Source organism: Rhinopithecus bieti, unplaced genomic scaffold, assembly GCF_001698545.2.
Source record: "Rhinopithecus bieti isolate Rb0 unplaced genomic scaffold, ASM169854v2 scaffold_1017, whole genome shotgun sequence".
Classification (NCBI taxonomy): Eukaryota; Metazoa; Chordata; class Mammalia; order Primates; family Cercopithecidae; genus Rhinopithecus; species Rhinopithecus bieti.
In genome coordinates this window covers 715626-732390 of record NW_016803657.1, presented here as the reverse complement: position 1 = coordinate 732390, position 16765 = coordinate 715626, and the positions used below count along the sequence as shown (strand labels likewise).

At 56.7% G+C, this 16765-nt stretch overlaps 1 protein-coding gene and 1 long non-coding RNA gene across 3 annotated transcripts in view; one reads left to right on the top strand and one right to left on the bottom strand.

Annotated features, from left to right (window-relative positions):
• The window catches only part of NRXN2 (neurexin 2), a 110452-nt gene that overhangs the window by 56997 nt on the left and 36690 nt on the right, over positions 1–16765 (top strand). The window contains 6 exon segments of the mRNA XM_017892995.1: positions 5891–5917; positions 7465–7584; positions 7981–8362; positions 8982–9172; positions 10702–10875; positions 11271–11390. Of these exon segments, the coding sequence (XP_017748484.1) occupies positions 5891–5917; positions 7465–7584; positions 7981–8362; positions 8982–9172; positions 10702–10875; positions 11271–11390 (1014 nt within the window).
• Positions 11822–16148, bottom strand: LOC108542844 (uncharacterized). Of its 2 annotated transcripts, none has more exons than XR_001889386.1 (4): positions 14959–16148; positions 13860–13946; positions 13020–13217; positions 11822–12305 (listed from the first exon to the last, which is right to left on the bottom strand). It is a non-coding gene; the product is annotated as an uncharacterized LOC108542844 (long non-coding RNA). The 2 variants fall into 2 exon arrangements; XR_001889384.1 differs by having other exon boundaries at positions 11822–12302.

Here is a 16765-nt window from a genome sequence, read left to right as displayed (position 1 = left end):
AAAAAAAAAAAAAAAAAAAAAAAAAGTTCAGTGCTTTTCCCATTGTCTCGGACAGGGCTGCTGACCCTCCCCCTCAGGCCACTCATGCTGACTCGTGTCTCCACCCATGCCTAAGATTGAGAGCAGGCTTTGACTCCACTTCACCTGGCAGTCCCTGGGGTGTCCATGAGGGCCAGACCACGAGCCTGTTAGGTTCTCCTCATGGGCTTCAGCTCTCCTAGTCAGGGCAAAAAGAAAACAGCAGGTTCACTCATTCAGCTATTTATGGGACACCATATAAATGCTAGGTATGTTTCAAGCCAGGGGCTACAGCAGTTAATAAGCAGTCCCCACCCTTTTGGAGCTTTCAGAGCAGGGGAACCCTGGAAATGGGAGGTCCTAAGCTATTCAGGCTGAGGTCAAATCTGTCCATTTCAGACTGGCCTCTAGAAAGCTTATAAAGGTATAGCACCTGCCATATAGGAAGTTTGCAGGCCATCAGGGTCATCTGTTGTGTCCTGGACCTAGAGGGGAAGTAGGGCTCTTCTGAGCAGGTTAGAATACACGACTGGAGAGAATACAGAGCTTTGACCTTTTTTTTTGTTTTTTGTGTTTTGTTTTTTTTTGAGACAGAGTTTTGCTCTTTCACCCGGGTTGGAGTGCAGTGGCGTGATCTGGGCTCACTGCAGTCTCTGCCCCTGGGTTCAAGTGATTCTCTGCCTCAACCTCCCGAGTAGCTGGGATTACAGGCGCCCGCCACCATGCCTGGCTAATTTTTGTATTTTTAGTAGAGACGGGGTTTCACCATCTTGGCCAGGCTGGTCTTGAACTCCTGGCCTCGTGATCCACCCGCCTCGGCTTTCCAAAGTGCTGGGGTTACAGGTGTGAGCCACTGTGCTCGGCCGAACTTGGAACTTTTAAATACTTATCTGGAGTCTCATCCTAACATTGGTCTCCAGGGCATTTGTGGGACAGACTGTGGCCTTTGGGGGACCCATTGCCTTGTAAATATATTTATACTATGTTCTTTCCTTTTCCCCTTTTGGCCACCTGGCCTTTGTATTCCTAGGACAAAGATTTGCTGAGAGAGGTGGGGACTGGAGGTGGGGAGATGTGCAGGTGGCCAGGGCCTCAGAGTTGTTTAAAGGGTTCCCCTCAGCTCTGTTTCTAACCACAATCACAGCCTGTAGAGCAGGTGGTGTGCAGCAGCTCTGCAGGGGAAAGCAGGCTGGGAGACACTCTAGTCAATGCTCCACAAGTCTGCACAATGCTCCTTGCATCCCTGAAACTGTCACAAGAGGATGGCCCCAGCCAAGAACCCCATAAGTGGCTCTGTACTTCCAAGTCTGCCCAGATCTGTGTATCCAGTGTGAGTTCCCCCCACTTTGCCTAGGCATGTGTGTGTTGTCTGCATCTAAGCACATGTCTCTGTGCTTGCTGGGGACACAGCAGGAAAAATCTGGGGCCTTGGATTTGCAGGGAAGGCAGATGCGTTTTGCTTATTTGGATGGTCTTAGACCCCTGGGAAGAAGCTCGTGTCTTTTAAGATTAGACAGGAAACAATGTCCTTGGTCAGGAAAACCTATCCTGTGGGCCCTTGGGACCCACCCTCTCCTCTCCATGGGCGCACTTTTCTGTCTGTGTCACATAAGTGCTCAGAAGTCAGAGAACAAGGTGGCCTCTTGGAAGACACATCATGTTAAGAATAGGCTTCCCAGACTGACAGATAATAGGACTGTCCTCCCACCCATTTCTTACCCCTGGCTGTGCCCCTGCCCCCATCTGTAGACACGTATGAGCTGAGATGCCATCTCTAGCATGGCTCCTGACAATCCATGACCAAAAGCTTGGTGCAAACGCATCTGTCTACAGATTCCTCCTGTGTAGGCACTGTGGACATGCAGGTGGTCCCTACCCAGCCACCAAGCCTTGGGTTGGGATGGGAAGAGTTCTGGGCTCAGGGCCAGAACACTTGGGGCCTAACCTTGGTATCTTTTACTGTTGAGTAAGTCATTTCCCATCTCTGAGTCTCTCTCTCTCTCTCTTTTTAATCTTTAAAATGGAGATAAGAATCTTCACTCTGCCTACGTCTGTGGTGCTTTTGAGGCTCAGATGGAAGAATGGGAATGAAACCATTGAAACCATTGTGCAGATTCAAGGCCCATAGTTGAGACCCACCCAGCCTTCTTGAAGGAAAACCGTATTGGAATAGAGACCTGAGTTTGGAGCCAGGCCTGGGAGCCACTTCCACATAGCATGGACAGACTGGAGTTGTCCTCTACTAGGTGTGCCATGGGGTCCCAGCTGTCAGTGCAGCTGATATGAAGAGTGCAGTGTAAAGAATCTCTGAGCCGCAAGGCATCACCTCCTTCAGCCTCCTGGCCCTCGTGAATCACTTCAAGAGCCCCATTCCTGTCCCCCATTGCTTACTCCCCAGGACTTGCAGGGCCTCACAGACCGGCAGCAACACCAAGGCCCCAGGCCTGGGCTGGACTGTCTACTGGGGAACAGAGAGAAGCCTGGTGAGGCTTGGTCTCTGGCCTCATGATCTTATCCTGTAGAGAGGGAAGCTATTGCTCCAGGAGGCATCTCTGCAGCTCCACAGGCACTCAGTGGATTGAAACAGACCCCGGGCTGGGCCTGAAGAGGGAGCGGAGGCTGCGGGTGACCACTTGGTGGGATTGCTAAGTGCTAGCCTCAAGAGATGGGATATTTGCTAGATAAGAGAGGGCCAAAAAGGCACTGCTGCCTCTTTCCAGGCAGAGGATCCTAAGGAACTTATCATGCCTCCTGCTGCAGCTCCTCAGCCCCCACTATGTTTGCAAACACTGAACAAGTTCCTTGAGCTCTGCTGTCTGCAGCTGCTGAGTTGGGAAGTTGATCTCTGTCCCTAGAGGATGGTGGAGTCCCCTGGATTCTTTGCCCTATCCCAGCACGGCCTGGGTCCCTCCCTGGAGGGGAGGAGAGGACAGGCCAGGCTGGGCACTGTCCTCTACTAGGTGTGCCCCTGGGGTCCCAACTGTCAGTGCAGCTGACATGAAGGGTGTGGTGTAATTAAAGAATCTCTGAGTTGCAAGGGGGTTACCTCCTTCAACATCCCTTCCCACCCCGTGAATCACCCATGCACTCCCCACCAGTAGGAGGCCTTCTACCTCCCACCTCCAAGATGGACATTCTGATCACTGAGTGGTTCTTTCTTAGTGTCATCCTGCCCTTCTGAAATTCCCACTTGTTGTGAAATTCCCATTAGTTCTGCCCCCAGAATCAAACAGAGAAATCTAACTCTCGTTCATGTTTTAAATCAGGCTAAATACACACTGTATCCCAAAGCCCTTTAATCCCTGGGGTCATGGGAGGGTGCATTGCCTTTCCACCTGAGGCTGGTCAATAATTATCAGGGGACCTGCCGGGAGCCAGCTCTGAAGGAGGGCTATGACAGAGTGCATGCTGCCACTCTGTGATGTCACTTCTGAGACAGATGCCTGGGAGCCTTGGGCCCACTCTCTCCAACCCATAGGGCCTGGGCGGGGAAGGAACCCAGGTGAGGCAGGGCTGGGAAGCTGGTGTTCTTTCCCCTGAGTTCCTTTCCATGCAGACTGCTTTGTCTCACCTCCCTAGCACATGTTCATACTACGACCCTGCTCTCTGTGTCCAGCCAGGGCCTTTGTGGGTCTGTGCCACCAAGACCACTCACTTCTGCCTATTCCCTGCACTTGAGGCACAGGTCATTAGTTAACAGGTTACTAGTTAGTGCCCCCCTGAACTTTGGTGAATGTGTATGTTGAAGGGACTGGGTTTCTCCTGCTTGCTCTCAGTCTCTGGCTTTCTTCTGGATGGGGCTGGCTTCCCTCTGGGTGCCTATCTTCAAGTCATTTGCTCTTGCAAACCCTACTGGAGCCTGTGCTTCTGAGGGTGGAGTCTCTGCAGGGGCAGGCCTGGAGCTGACACCTCTTCCCTGGACAGATGGACCCCCCATTCCTGGTGCTCCTTTGCTGGGGAAGGGGAAGAATCAAGCTCCTTCTTTGGGCCTTTTCCCCAGTAGGGGACCTGCTTGCCCGTCCAGCCTCCCTTTTTTTCTTTTTTGGACCCTTCATTGGTGAAGACTCTGCCGGCCCCGAGAGGGTACCCGTGACCTGACTCCAGGGCCTGGCACCTTTCCACCTCACCCTGACAGTCCTCCCCTTCCTCTTCTGTCCAGCCTCCCCTGTCCCCTCTGTGCAGCTGCTCCTTCCTCTGCTCCATTTTCTTCCTCTTTTCTCTCTGTACTCTCTCTACCTCCTTCCTCTCACTGAGACTTCTCACTTCCCTCTGTGTCTGCCCTTTGACCTTTCTCTGCTCCTCTGCTCCTCCCTTGGTGCCAGGCTCTGGCCCAGGGTCCTGGCTGCTCGCCTCCACTCTTCTGCTGCGGTTGACAACGCGTGTGGAGCTCAGCTGTACTGCCGAAGGGCCGTGGCCCTCAAAGCCACAGGGGCCTCAGTTTACCTCCACTGCAGGAACCTTCAGGGGCCCAGGGGATGCCAGCTGCTCACCCCCTTTGCTTCCTGGGCTGTGGGGTAGGCAGAGCCTGTTTGGGGTGGAGTGACAGGAGGCCAGGGTATTGGGTCTGTCAATTGAGGGCCAGGAGACTGCCCTTCTCTGAAAGGCAAAGCCAACCCAGTGTCCACCTGCTGCCTACTTCCTGCTCAGGATCCTACTGTTATCCATTCCCTCAGCTCACGTGGAGAGAAGCTGAGGCATGGAGAGAAGTACTTTGCCCAGGGTCACACGGTGAGTTAGTGAGTGTTAGGGTGGAGATGAGGACCCAGCTCCCCTGATTCCCAGTAAAGGATTTCTGCAGTTCCAGCCAGCCCCCTCCCTTGGGCTGAGTCAGGCTTGGGGTTTGATGGAGTGGTGCAGGGATCCTGAGGCCCTTAAATCTGGAATTCATAGGACCCTGGTCTACTATTTCCTTTGCAAGACGTGACTGGCTCCCACCTTTGGGTGATGTGTCTAACCAGAGGGATCGCCAGAGGCTTCAGGGCCCTGGGCTGCTGGCTCTGTGTAGACACGTGCTTTCTGACCACATGGGGCCTTCCCAGTCCTGAAATCAGAGGATAGCAATGCAAGGACTGGAGCAGGGGCAGGAAACTTTGCTTATGGTGGCTACTTGTCCCCAACTGCTTTTTGTTCTCAGAGAAGTCATATTTTGGGGGCTGCACTGTCTCCATCTGTGTCGCCTTGGCTCCTCTGACTAGGAAAGCAGGTTAATATTAGGTCCTCTTCAGGGTAAAGGACTCCCCTGATCCATCCCCAGTGGCAGCCTGGCATATCCCACGATAGGAAGGGGTGGGAGGAAGGTTCCTGTAGGGGTGGTACTAGCCCCTGGGGCTTTGGGAGGTGTATGGCCTCGGGAAGGGGGCCCTGGGGCAGACCCCTCCATTTAGCTCAGAGTCCAGAGGGGAACAGGGAGTGACAAGTCACACCTGGACTCTGAGGAGGGAGTTGTCCCAGAGCAGGGGATGCAGGACTCTGGCTCTCCCTATCCATCTCCCTCCCAAAGACAGGGGAGATGTGGGATTGGTCAAGCCCTCAGCCCCCATTGATCCCCTGTACGACTGGGATTCCCAAGGTGCCCGTCTCCCTCAGACACTAGAGGTTTGGTCCCCTGTAAGAAGGGGGACACAAGCCCTTTTCCCATCATCTGACTGCCCTGCCTTCCAGCTCTGGGGAGGGTTGGAGCCCTCTTGGGGGCAGGAGGGACAGGGGTCCAACTGAGGAAGGGAAAAGGGCACCTGGGCACGCGTGGTCCCCGGAAAGTGGCCCTGGGGGGAATCCCGCCCGCAGACACCCCTCCCTGTGAAGGATGTAAAAAAAAAACTTGTTTTACCTTTTTGTCTCCCCTTCCCCTCTGCCCGCCCCATGGCCCCCCCAGACTGCCTGCGCGTCGGCTGCGCACCCAGTAAGTGGCTTCCCTCTTCTTCTGCAGAGACCCAAGGGGACTGGGATGCTAGACACTGGGATTTAGGGAGGGAGGCCGGGAGGAAGAGAAGCTGTGATTGCTGGCTCGAGTGGCGGTTGGGCCTTGGGTGTGGGGAGGGGTGCAGGCAGAGGGGTGGAGTTGGGTGATTGTGGAAGGCAGGAGGGACCAAATGAAGAAGAGCCAAGGAGAGCTGGGGGAGGGCCTGCAGTCAGGATGTTCACTGGGTCTAGGAAGGGAGAGACAAGAACACCCTTTGCCCAAGTCAGCAGGAGGGTGGGGAGGAGGTAGAAATCAAGGTCTGGGGCAGAGACTTGGGTAGCACCTGTGGCAGGATGCTCTGAGGTCCTAAGGGCTGGCAGGCAAGGAGCCTAAGAGGGGCTGGAATAAGCTGCTGCATCTCCAGAGTTGGCCACAAGGGGGAAGGCGAGGTATGCGGGAAAGAGGATGAGAGTGGGAAGGGCGCTCTCCTCAGCTCCTGTGTCAACTGGGGTGAATTTCTGCCAAATGGGGGCTCTTTCTGTGGTGACAGTGAGGGCTCTCAGCAGGGGTGAGATGGAGAGTGAGCAGGTGGACATCTCCAGGCATCCCAGTGCGCCTGGGCTCAATGCTCTGTCTCAGGGTGTTTCTGCATGGTGTGGCTTGGGGTCACGTGGGCGAGCACATGCACGTGGTAGGCCCAGGGACAGAGACTGTGTGTGCTGGGCACGGGCACCCTGCTCTTCATGTGTGCGTGGCATGCTGTGTGCGTGCTGGAGTGAGCACTGGGGGGCCCGGGGATGACCAGGGAGTGCTACAAAGTCCAGCAGCATTTGAAAGATAAGTATGTTTTGTTTTAGACTCTGGAAGCTGATAAGCCTGATCTTGAGTAAATGGCCATAATTCCTAAGAAACAGAACCTTCCCCTCTCTGGCCATCCTGCATATTTATGGGCAGTAAATATGGTGGTGTGAGCTGGTGTGTGACGTTAACCAGGCATGTGTATGTAGAAAGGTCCCATTGGGTCCCATTGTAGATGGAGGAGCTGGTATGGAGGCTGAAGCTGTGGGCTCGCATTTACATTTGGGTACTGTGAAGTTTTGAAAGTTTTAGGTCTGTGTTTATACGCTGGGAATACAGCTTCTGGCCACACTCACTGAAGGCCCTTACCAATCTGGAGGAAGAGTATGTTGGTCATAGCTGTGGGTGTCTGTGTGCAGGGCCTCAGGGTACAACTCTAGAGGCACCATTCACTTAATATTCTATGTGCATGGCACCTTCTGAAGTCACACAAAGGGCAGTCCTGAGAGTGGATGTATGACTGGGATATAAAAGCTCTGCGTGTGCATGGACTCCAGCTGTGATGGGAGGCCCTGAGTGTGTGTACTTGTATTCATGAGTGTGTTGTATGGCCAAATATGAGCCGTTGGTCATGTATGTGTTCATATGTGGCATGTGCGGAGGTGGGGAGGCTGTGTGTCCAAGGTGATATAGGAAGTCAGCTGTGAGCATGTATAGGTGCCCTACTCACTCCCCCCTTGGTGCCGCAGGTAAAGGCCCCGAGACGCTGTTTGCGGGGCACAAGCTCAATGACAATGAGTGGCACACAGTGAGGGTGGTCCGGCGTGGCAAGAGCCTGCAGCTGTCTGTGGACAACGTGACTGTGGAGGGTAGGTGGTCTGGGCCCAGGGAGGTGGACACAGCTCCAGTGACCTATGCTTGGTCCTGTTGTACTTGGTGACCACTGCTTGGGCTGCCGTTCCTAGGGCAGTGTTCTAGCGAGCTGCCTCTGCCATTTCTCCTTCGGGGTGAATGTTATGGGCATCTGGACCCCAGGAACGATTTCAACTCCCTGCAGGCAGCATTCCCCTGGCAGCCTGTTGGCTCTTGACTGGCGAGTCCTGCCACTCCTCTTGGAGCTGTGCTGACTGCTAGTGCCTAGCTGAGGACATCTCTGCTGATGTCACTCATGGGTGGCCCTCCTGTGGAGGGGGGGCTCCTGGGAACCCAAGCCCCAGCCCTGCCCCAAAGCTGTCCCCCTCATCTTGGTCTCCTGTCCTGAGCAGGACAGATGGCAGGAGCCCATACTCGGCTGGAGTTCCACAACATTGAGACGGGCATCATGACGGAGCGGCGGTTTATCTCCGTGGTGCCCTCCAACTTCATCGGGCACCTGAGTGGGCTGGTGTTCAACGGCCAGCCCTACATGGACCAGTGCAAGGATGGTGACATCACCTACTGCGAGCTCAATGCTCGCTTTGGCCTGCGTGCCATCGTGGCCGATCCCGTCACTTTCAAGAGTCGCAGCAGCTACCTGGCCCTTGCTACACTCCAAGCCTATGCTTCCATGCACCTCTTCTTCCAGTTCAAGACCACGGCCCCTGATGGGCTTCTCCTGTTCAACTCGGGCAACGGCAATGACTTCATTGTCATCGAGCTGGTCAAGGGGTGAGGGGCTGGGCATTGCACTGCTGTCAAGGAAGTGGCCCCCTCCCCCTGCTGAACCACATACAGATCCCCCAGCTACTGGCTGAGGTGTCCAATCCCCCCAGATCACAAGTCAAGATTCAGGTCCCCAACCATAAGTCGAGAGGCTCCCTCTTCAGCCAAGATGGAGAAGCACACCCTCTTCGACTCTGCTGACTCCCCAGCTGCTTCCTTGCCAGAGTTCCCAGTTATATCTGTTCTCTGTCCACTGCCATCTTCTCTACAGGCAGAAGTCAGTCTTGCCCCTCTGTTGCCTGAGGGGACCCCACCCCAGAGCAGCCCAGTCCCTGCCTCCAGAGGACCCTGCTGGCCCACACACCTCTCCCCTCTAGCTCCTCTTCTGAGCTTGTGTCATAAGAGCCAGCTCCTTGGTGGCCCTCCTTCCTTACATTCTCCCCATGACAGGACCTCACACCATAGCACTCTTGCTATTGGTTTTGGTCCCTCTCCTCTGGGGTCTCCCTCCCAATCCCTTCTTTCCATGGCACCTAGGACCCCTGCCAGCCATAGCTTCTCATCACCCCACCTTCCCAGCATCACCCCCACCCTGACCCCATGTCTCCTCCCTACTGTGGGGCAGGTACATCCACTACGTGTTTGACCTGGGGAATGGCCCGTCCTTGATGAAGGGGAACTCAGACAAACCAGTCAATGACAACCAGTGGCACAACGTGGTGGTGTCCAGGGACCCAGGCAACGTGCACACGCTCAAGATTGACTCCCGCACTGTCACGCAGCACTCCAATGGCGCCCGAAACCTCGATCTCAAAGGTGGGGCTGGGGCCTCTGGAAAAGGCCTGGCCCTAGCCCAGATACCCCTCACCCCAGTGAGAGTACCCATTCCTGGGACGCTGCTTCCCTCGGTTCCCTGCCCCTAGTTTCTATCTCTCTTTCCCTGTCTCCACTATGTCCAGCCTGACATTTTCCTGTCCAAGTTCTGCTCGGCTCTCTTGCGAGTCTGCATCTCACCACTGAATGGTTGCAGGATGCATCTCACAGGGTGCTTGGTGGCCTCATTTCAGAGCTAGGAGTAGGTAGCCCAGGCCCTCCAAGGACCTCCTGGACATCCAAGGTTGAGAAGCCTATGTTGGTTGAGGGCTGGAGTGAGAATAGGGAGCTTAGCATCCTCCTGGGTGAGGTAGATGATATGGGGCGGAGGACGTAGCAGGAGCTAGAGTCCCCGAGTCACCTGTTTTGGGCATTGGCTGGGCTAGCTTAGGGATATTTTGGACCTAGGCTTCCCTGGTGTGCCCACGGTCACATCGGGGTGCCACATTCCCCAGGGCCTCTTCAGTGGTCATTGAAGCGGTCATTGACTGCCCCCAGAATGGGTGAACTGAGAGATCAGGGAAGAGGAGGGTGAGCTAAGGCCTGAGCATTGGAACAGGAAAGATGCAGCTTCTCCAGAGCCTACTGAGGGCAATGTGATCTACCTTCTTGCACATGCCCAAAGCAGCCCTCAGCCCCACAGGAACCCCTGGGCATCAGCCTGACTCAAACTGTCAAAGCTTGGGGAGAGTCCTCAGAGACCGTGGAATTAACTGCCCCACTCCCCCAAATCTGAGATCTGTCAGATCTCCCAACATAGTGCTGTGAATTCCCCTTGCTCTCAGAAGGGGGCGATGTGTCACAGGGAATCCAAAGTGTCAGCAAACCCGGGGGTTATCTTGGCGGGTCTTGTGTTGAACTGAGCCTGTGGCCAGGGCAGCAGACTGACTAGTGTCTTGACTGAAGCTCGGCTGTGGGCTGGCCAGGGCTTCCAGGGATTCCAGGGGTTAGGCTCTATGGCAGGGGATCAGGTGTTGCGGAGAACTTCCCAGAGTCCCAAGGCCAAGCCCTAGTTGTTGGGGGAAGGGAGCTGGGCTTTGAACTCCGTAGGAGACAGCCCAAGAGTTGGGGAAGGCTTGAAGGAGTTCTGGGAATGGGAAACTTTGGGAGGGAGGGAATGGGGGTGGAGGGAATCAGGCTGCGCATCTATGAAAGGCCCTGATTACGGGCCGGAACTGGAATCAAATGTGTGGGAGAGAGCACAGAGCAGGTTCCTCCAGCTGTCCCCCAGCCCCCACTCTCGCAGGCATCTGGGCTTCTCTGGGAGGGGGGCAGGCAGATGGCAAAGTGGAGAAGGAAGAGGTGTCGGGGGGTGTGGGTTGTGCAGGTCTCTGGATCTCTGTTAGGGACCTGGAATCTGGGATGGAACACAGAGAGCCCAAGAGGGCTGGGAGGACCTGACAGCCAGATGCCGTTGTCTTGGGAAGGGAATGGGAACCTGGATGCCTTGGTTGACCCCACTCCCTTTGCAGGGGAGTTGTACATTGGCGGTCTGAGCAAGAATATGTTCAGCAACCTGCCCAAGCTGGTGGCCTCCCGGGATGGCTTTCAGGGCTGCCTGGCCTCAGTGGACCTCAACGGACGCCTCCCAGACCTCATCGCTGACGCCCTGCACCGCATTGGGCAGGTGGAGAGGGGCTGTGATGGTGAGTGGAGGGTGGAGGAGTGAGGCGTGGCCCTACTGGCTACAGGATGGCCAGCTGCAGAGGCAGACCAGGGCAGGTAGCCTCTGCTCTGCAAAGGGGCCTTCCTTCTCAGGCCTTATGGGAGCTTGCCCCCACAGTTCTGGGGCAGGGATACAGGTGTGTGAAGAGTCACTTGCCCTCCCTGTTGTCTCACACCCTGGCCCCTTGTCACAGTCCAAGGCCAAGCGTCGCAGACCTGACCCGCCCGTCCCAATCCCTCTCATCGGTACTTGGCCCTTTCAGCCAGGCAGAGCTCAGAGTAGGACCTCTCTGCCTGACTCTGAAGCTTCCGCACCTCCTGGGGAGAGAGGGGGCTTGGCTGAGCCAGGGGTGTTCCTTTCTCCTGCCCCTTCCAGGCCCCAGCACCACCTGCACTGAAGAGTCCTGTGCCAACCAGGGCGTCTGCTTGCAGCAGTGGGATGGCTTCACCTGCGACTGCACCATGACTTCCTATGGAGGCCCTGTCTGCAATGATCGTGAGTGCCTGGGAGGGCTGGGGACAGTTTGGGGAGACCAGGGTCCATTCCCAGCTGTAGGGGCTGCCAGGGAGGAAAGAGGGCCTCTGAGCACTCAGGAGCTGTGCTGCTTGCTTCCTTCTCATCCCTTGTCTGCAGAGTCCCAGGGGAGCTGCGGCCTGCTGTCCCCTCATAGGGGCTTTCTCCTGGGACTGTGCAGGATTGCTGCTGCCTGAAGCTCTGGAGGGGCCCACTGATAGATGGCCTCTCCTCCTTGTTCTCAGCTGATGGGACCCTGCTCCCTTCACCCAGAACCAAAGGTGTTGGCCTCAGTGGGGTGAACTTGCTGCTGTCCTGTGTGGTTTTGGTGATGGCCTTACATATACTTGTATCTCACACAGACACCCTATTGCACAGGGAGGGGCGCTGTTAACAACCTGCACCCCCTTTGATGCCCTCAGGGCATGAAGTGGGAATCTGTTATTTCCTGCTGAGAGCAGGACCACACCCCAGAGGACAGGCTTTGGAGGCTCCCAGGAGGCTAGGCTGCTGGACAGCTGGTTTGCCTGGAATGGGCTCCTCTTTCTTCCCCAAGCATCCCAGCTGCAGTTTGTCCCCTTGAGCCACAAGGTCACTCCCTACTGTCTTCGCTTGGTTCTTTTCCTCCCAGGCTGGACATTTGCTTGCCAACTTGCATTCTGTTTGAGGCCCCTCCCCGAGAGGGCAGGTTCAGCAGCAGCTCCCAGTCCCTAGCGGTTGGTGGCCAGCAGCTGGTTAGAGCCCTGCAGAGGGAGGGCAGCTGAGGCAGGAATGGCGGAGAGGCAACCTTCTACTCTGTGGGGTAGCTTTGGCGTTTCCCTTGGATGATTGGGCTGGAGTGGGTGGGCAGAGTGCAGCCTCCTCAGCATCGCTTGAATCATCTTCCCTGGGGTCCTGCTGAGAGACCAAGCAGAAAAGTCAGCTGCCTGGGAAGAAACACACACACACACACACACACACACACACACACACACACACACACACTATGGAACGTCTCCATTTTACAGACATGGAATACGACTGGAGAGGGACGGTCGATTTCTGGAAGTAGTTCATAGCAGATTTGGGGTGAGACCCGTCAGTGCCTTTGCCTCCATACCACTGCTGGACCTTCGTCACCTGGGCATGAGTCCTGAGTTTCTTACCGGAGAAACCTTCTGGGTCCAGGGGCTCTTGGGTGGTGTTAGTTTTTCTATCCTCTTTGAAAAAATGTCTACCCCATCTCCCTCAGTGCTTTCCTTGTGTTCTTAGGCATGTCCAGCCCTTGGGTACCACCACATCCCCACTCTGTCCCCTAAGATTTTCCTCACCTGACCTGCTGCTCTCTGTGCCTTCCAAAGCCTCCAGACAATGGCCAGTTGAGGGTGTTCCAGCCCTGAATGCCAAGGCATAGAGACCTAACTGTGGCTGGACCTCTTCCCCTCCAGCTAACTCAGCTTTGCACAGATCTGGAGATGATGGTAACTTCATTGCTTAATAGTAACAGTCCCCACTAATAGTTTCATGTTTTGCAGCTTACAAAGCCCTTTTAATTTGATCTTCAGAGAAGGCAGTGGGCTTTGTGTTTAACTGATAAGGAAACCCAGGCCTCACTAAGAGGCAGTTACTCACCCCAAGTCATAGCGGGTCGATGGTAGAGCTCGGCTGGAACTTGGGTGTGCCTGTTTGTCGCTTCCTCCTGCTCATTTAGTCCCCAGGGGAGTGGTGGTGGTACCCATGGTGGGCACTTCTTGCCTGGGGTGGAAGAAATCAGGATCACGAAGCGCTGCTGCCCGTCGCCACTGCTTCACTCCCACACAGTGGAGCCTTCTGAAAAGGGGGCATAAGATGGATGGGAAGTGGGGGTTGTGCCACCTTTCAGCAGGGATGGGAAGAGCAACTTCTTTGGGTTCCAGGCTGGTGGGAGGGAGGGAGAGTTGGGGCTGGGGAGCAGGGCGCATCTTGGGAGGCATCACCATCCCCAAGTACTGGCCTCTGCAAAGCTGTGGAGCTAAGACAAGGTGGGTGCAACCTGGGGGCCACACAGGGCTCAGTGTGTTGCTGCTCTGAGCTCTGGCTCTGGGGTAATGCTGAGATCTCCGCCCCTGGAGGGCAGGGCAGGAACCTTGGGAGTGGGGCCCAATCCTCTCTTCTCCCAGGGCTACTCCTTCCTCGCTTGTCTCTGGTTTTTCATGCTCTTTCTATGGCACGTCTTCTTGGGGCCCTGTGATATTTAAGGTCAAGCTGGAACCCAGCAGAGAGACTTGTTCAGTTAGCTCTGCCTTCACCCCGGGAGGCCCTGGGGGCACAGGCAGGCCTTGGTCTCAAGAGAGGAAGGAGGGTGGAAATGGCAACGGTGGAAGGAGCAGGTCCTGTCCTCCGAAGGGTGGGGCTGGGGGGTGGAGCTCTCTGGTGGGGAAGAGACTAGGGTGAGGAGAGGTCACACCTGCAAAACAACTTTTCCCCACTTACCACCTCAATTTCTCCATTTGTGACATGGGGGCTACTCCTGGGGGTGCAGGGAACTTTGTGTCCCTTTAAGGCTTATGAGTATCTCCTCTGGGAAGACAAGAGAGAAAAGATATGATGGAGGAAAGTAGACAGTGAATGAAAAAGAGAATATGAAATAAGAAAGGGTGGCTAAAAGGAGACACTTCCCCGGGCTGAGATTTGGGACTGAGGTGTTCCCATCAGGCCTGCTTGCTCCTCTGTCTTTCAGAGCCTGTCTCCTGCCTCTCTCGGCAGTCAGTTCCTTACCATCTCTGCCTCCCTGTCTCCGTTCATCTCTGCAGCCTCTATTGATCTCTTGCACACCTCTGTCTCTCCCTTCTTTTTTACCCTCTATGTCTCCCCCTCCCTTCTCAACCTTGCCCTCCACCCCCATCTTTCTCCAGTTCCCACTCACTGGTATTGATTGGCCTCTAGGCGGTTTCCCTTCCTCTCCTCTCGACACCAGCTCCTCCCTCCCTCCCTGTGGGACCATAAATTTTCTGCCTGCTCAGAGCTGTGTCAGTCTGTATTCCAGATCCAGGGGCCCAAGAACGGGATAGAGAGGTCAGGAGGACCAGGAGCAGGGGGCCCCAGCCCTGCTCCTGGCCTGCAGTCTCTCCTCCAGCACTGCACCACCAGAAGCCTCCTCTGGGTGCCTCTGAGGACCACTTTCTTCACTTCTAAAGGCCTGGGGGCCAAATCTAGCCCTGGCATGTAGTAGGGGTGGAGGACTGGCAGCAGCACTGGGGAGATGTCCTGGGTCCTGACTGCATCCTGGAACTGAGGGTGGCACATGGGGCCCGTGGTGACAGTTTTTGCTCCCAAATGGAGTTCAGAATCAATAAACAGGAGCCAGCTCTCTCCAGCCCCTCCCCTTTCTCACTTCACCCACCCCTGCCTCCTGTCCTTTCCTTACCCAGCCCTCCTCCTCACTCTGCTGCACTGTTTCTTCAGCTCCCCCAGGTGCCCTCTCCACCTCTCTCCTTTCCCTTCTCCTCTACCCTCTGCCTTCCCACCCTCTCCGCTGTCCGAGCAGGTTGGTGCATACCGGGTGACTGGAAAGGAGTCTCTCTGTGCTTACCTCTGGGGCCACAGGTGCTTTCCAGAGGCGTCCAAAAGTTTAAGGGACAGATCCCAACTGGAGGGCATCCTGAAGGAGAAGTGGTTTCCTCAGCTTGACATACATGGCCCAGGAAGGGTTTTGTCCTAAGTGGGACACTCCGTGGGCAGGTGTCCTCTAGACCCCACTGTGGAGAGAGAGGTTGGAGCCAGGGGAGGGGCAGTGGGAATGGCGAGGAAGGATTGGAGGAGTCCAGGAGAGGCTTGTGCAGGGGGCTGGGGGAGCAGCCTTTTGGGGAGGTGGTGGGGAGGTGTGGCATGTCTTACTCCTGAGTACCTCGAAGGCTCTGGGTGCACTGTATGCTGTGGACCCTATTTTGGAGGGTGAGCTTGGAGGGCAGGGGTGTTCGTGTGTATGTTGGCCATTCATGGCCTGTGATCAAAGGTGTGTGTGCACGCATGTATGCCCTGTGAGCATGCGTACATGCTCCCCTGAGAGTAAGTTGGTGTGCCCATGTTTGTGAGCACATGCATGCATGTATGTGTCTGAGTCTGTGTGCCTGCCCGCACACTGTGCCCGTATGGGCACGTGGATGTTTCCATACCCAAGCCGGTACACATCTCAGTGTGCATGTGCGTTCTGAGGGGTGCGTGCAGAGGTGGCCTCCGCGGCATCTCAGCAGGCTGTGCCAGAGAGCATTATTGGGGTTCATCCAGGTGGGGTGGGTGGGGAGGAAGAAAGTGGCCTCTCTTGCTAGCCTCAATCCCGTTCCATTATTCAGCAGGGTCCCTTCTCGAGGAGGGGGGTGCAGGAGGAGCGCGCGCGTCCAGGCGCGGGGGAGGGGCGGGCGCGCGCAGAGGAGAGGCGAGCGACGAGCGGGCTAGCCAGGTGCCGCGCGGCGGAGCTGCCCAGCGCCGCCCGCAGATCGGGAGCCGCTCTGGTCCCTCTGCCCTGCCCCCTCCTCCTCCCGCGCTTCCCCTCCCCTCTTCGCTCTCCTCCTTCCCTCCCTCCCTCTCTTTCTCCCTCTCTCCCTCCCTCCCTCTCCCTTCCAGCCCTCTCAGCCTCTGCAGCAACACTCCGCTGCCTCCATCTCTCCGCCGGAATCTCGCAGGCTCGCGCCTTTCCTCTGCTCAGCCCCGCTCCCCTCCTCTCCTCTCCCCTCCTCTCCTATCCCTTCATTCCCCCCTCACCCGGATTTGCTTCCCTTCCCCCTTCTCCCGCCCCTTCCCCGGCCGCTCCCTCCTTTCCCCGGCCTCCGTCGGGCGGCAGCGGCAGCAGCAGCGCGGCCGGCCCTAGTCGCCGTCGGTCTCTTGCTTTCGGGGGAACCAGGCCTCCGTCCCTCTTCTCTCCTCCAGCCCGCACCGCCCTCCTCCCCGGCTCGGTTTTTCCGCAGGATTTCCCTCGCTCTCCCCTCCTTGCTTGGCCCCCGCGCTCCCCTCCCTCTCCACTCGGCACCATGCCCCTCCCCCGGGCGCTCCCCCGGGTTTCTGACGGCCCTCTGCGCCGCTCCGACCCCGCCGGGATGCAGAGAGACCCCTAGCTCCTCGCGATGGACCCAGGCATCCTGGACCTTGGTGTTGCCGCTCCGCGGACCCCCGATTTCCCGGCGGGATCCAGTTGATTTTATTGGCTCCGGACCGAGGCTTGGGCCCTGGTTTACCTCCGCTTCATCCCTACCCCGCTCCCGGAGCTCGGAGCCGGAGGGGGGCTTCGCGGGGCTGCGCAGCCCCGCGTCCCCGCCCCCGGCCATGGGGCTGTGAGGCGGTCGCCCCCGGGCCGAAATGCCCCCCGGGGGGACCGGGCCGGGGGGGTGCCCGCGCCGCCCCCC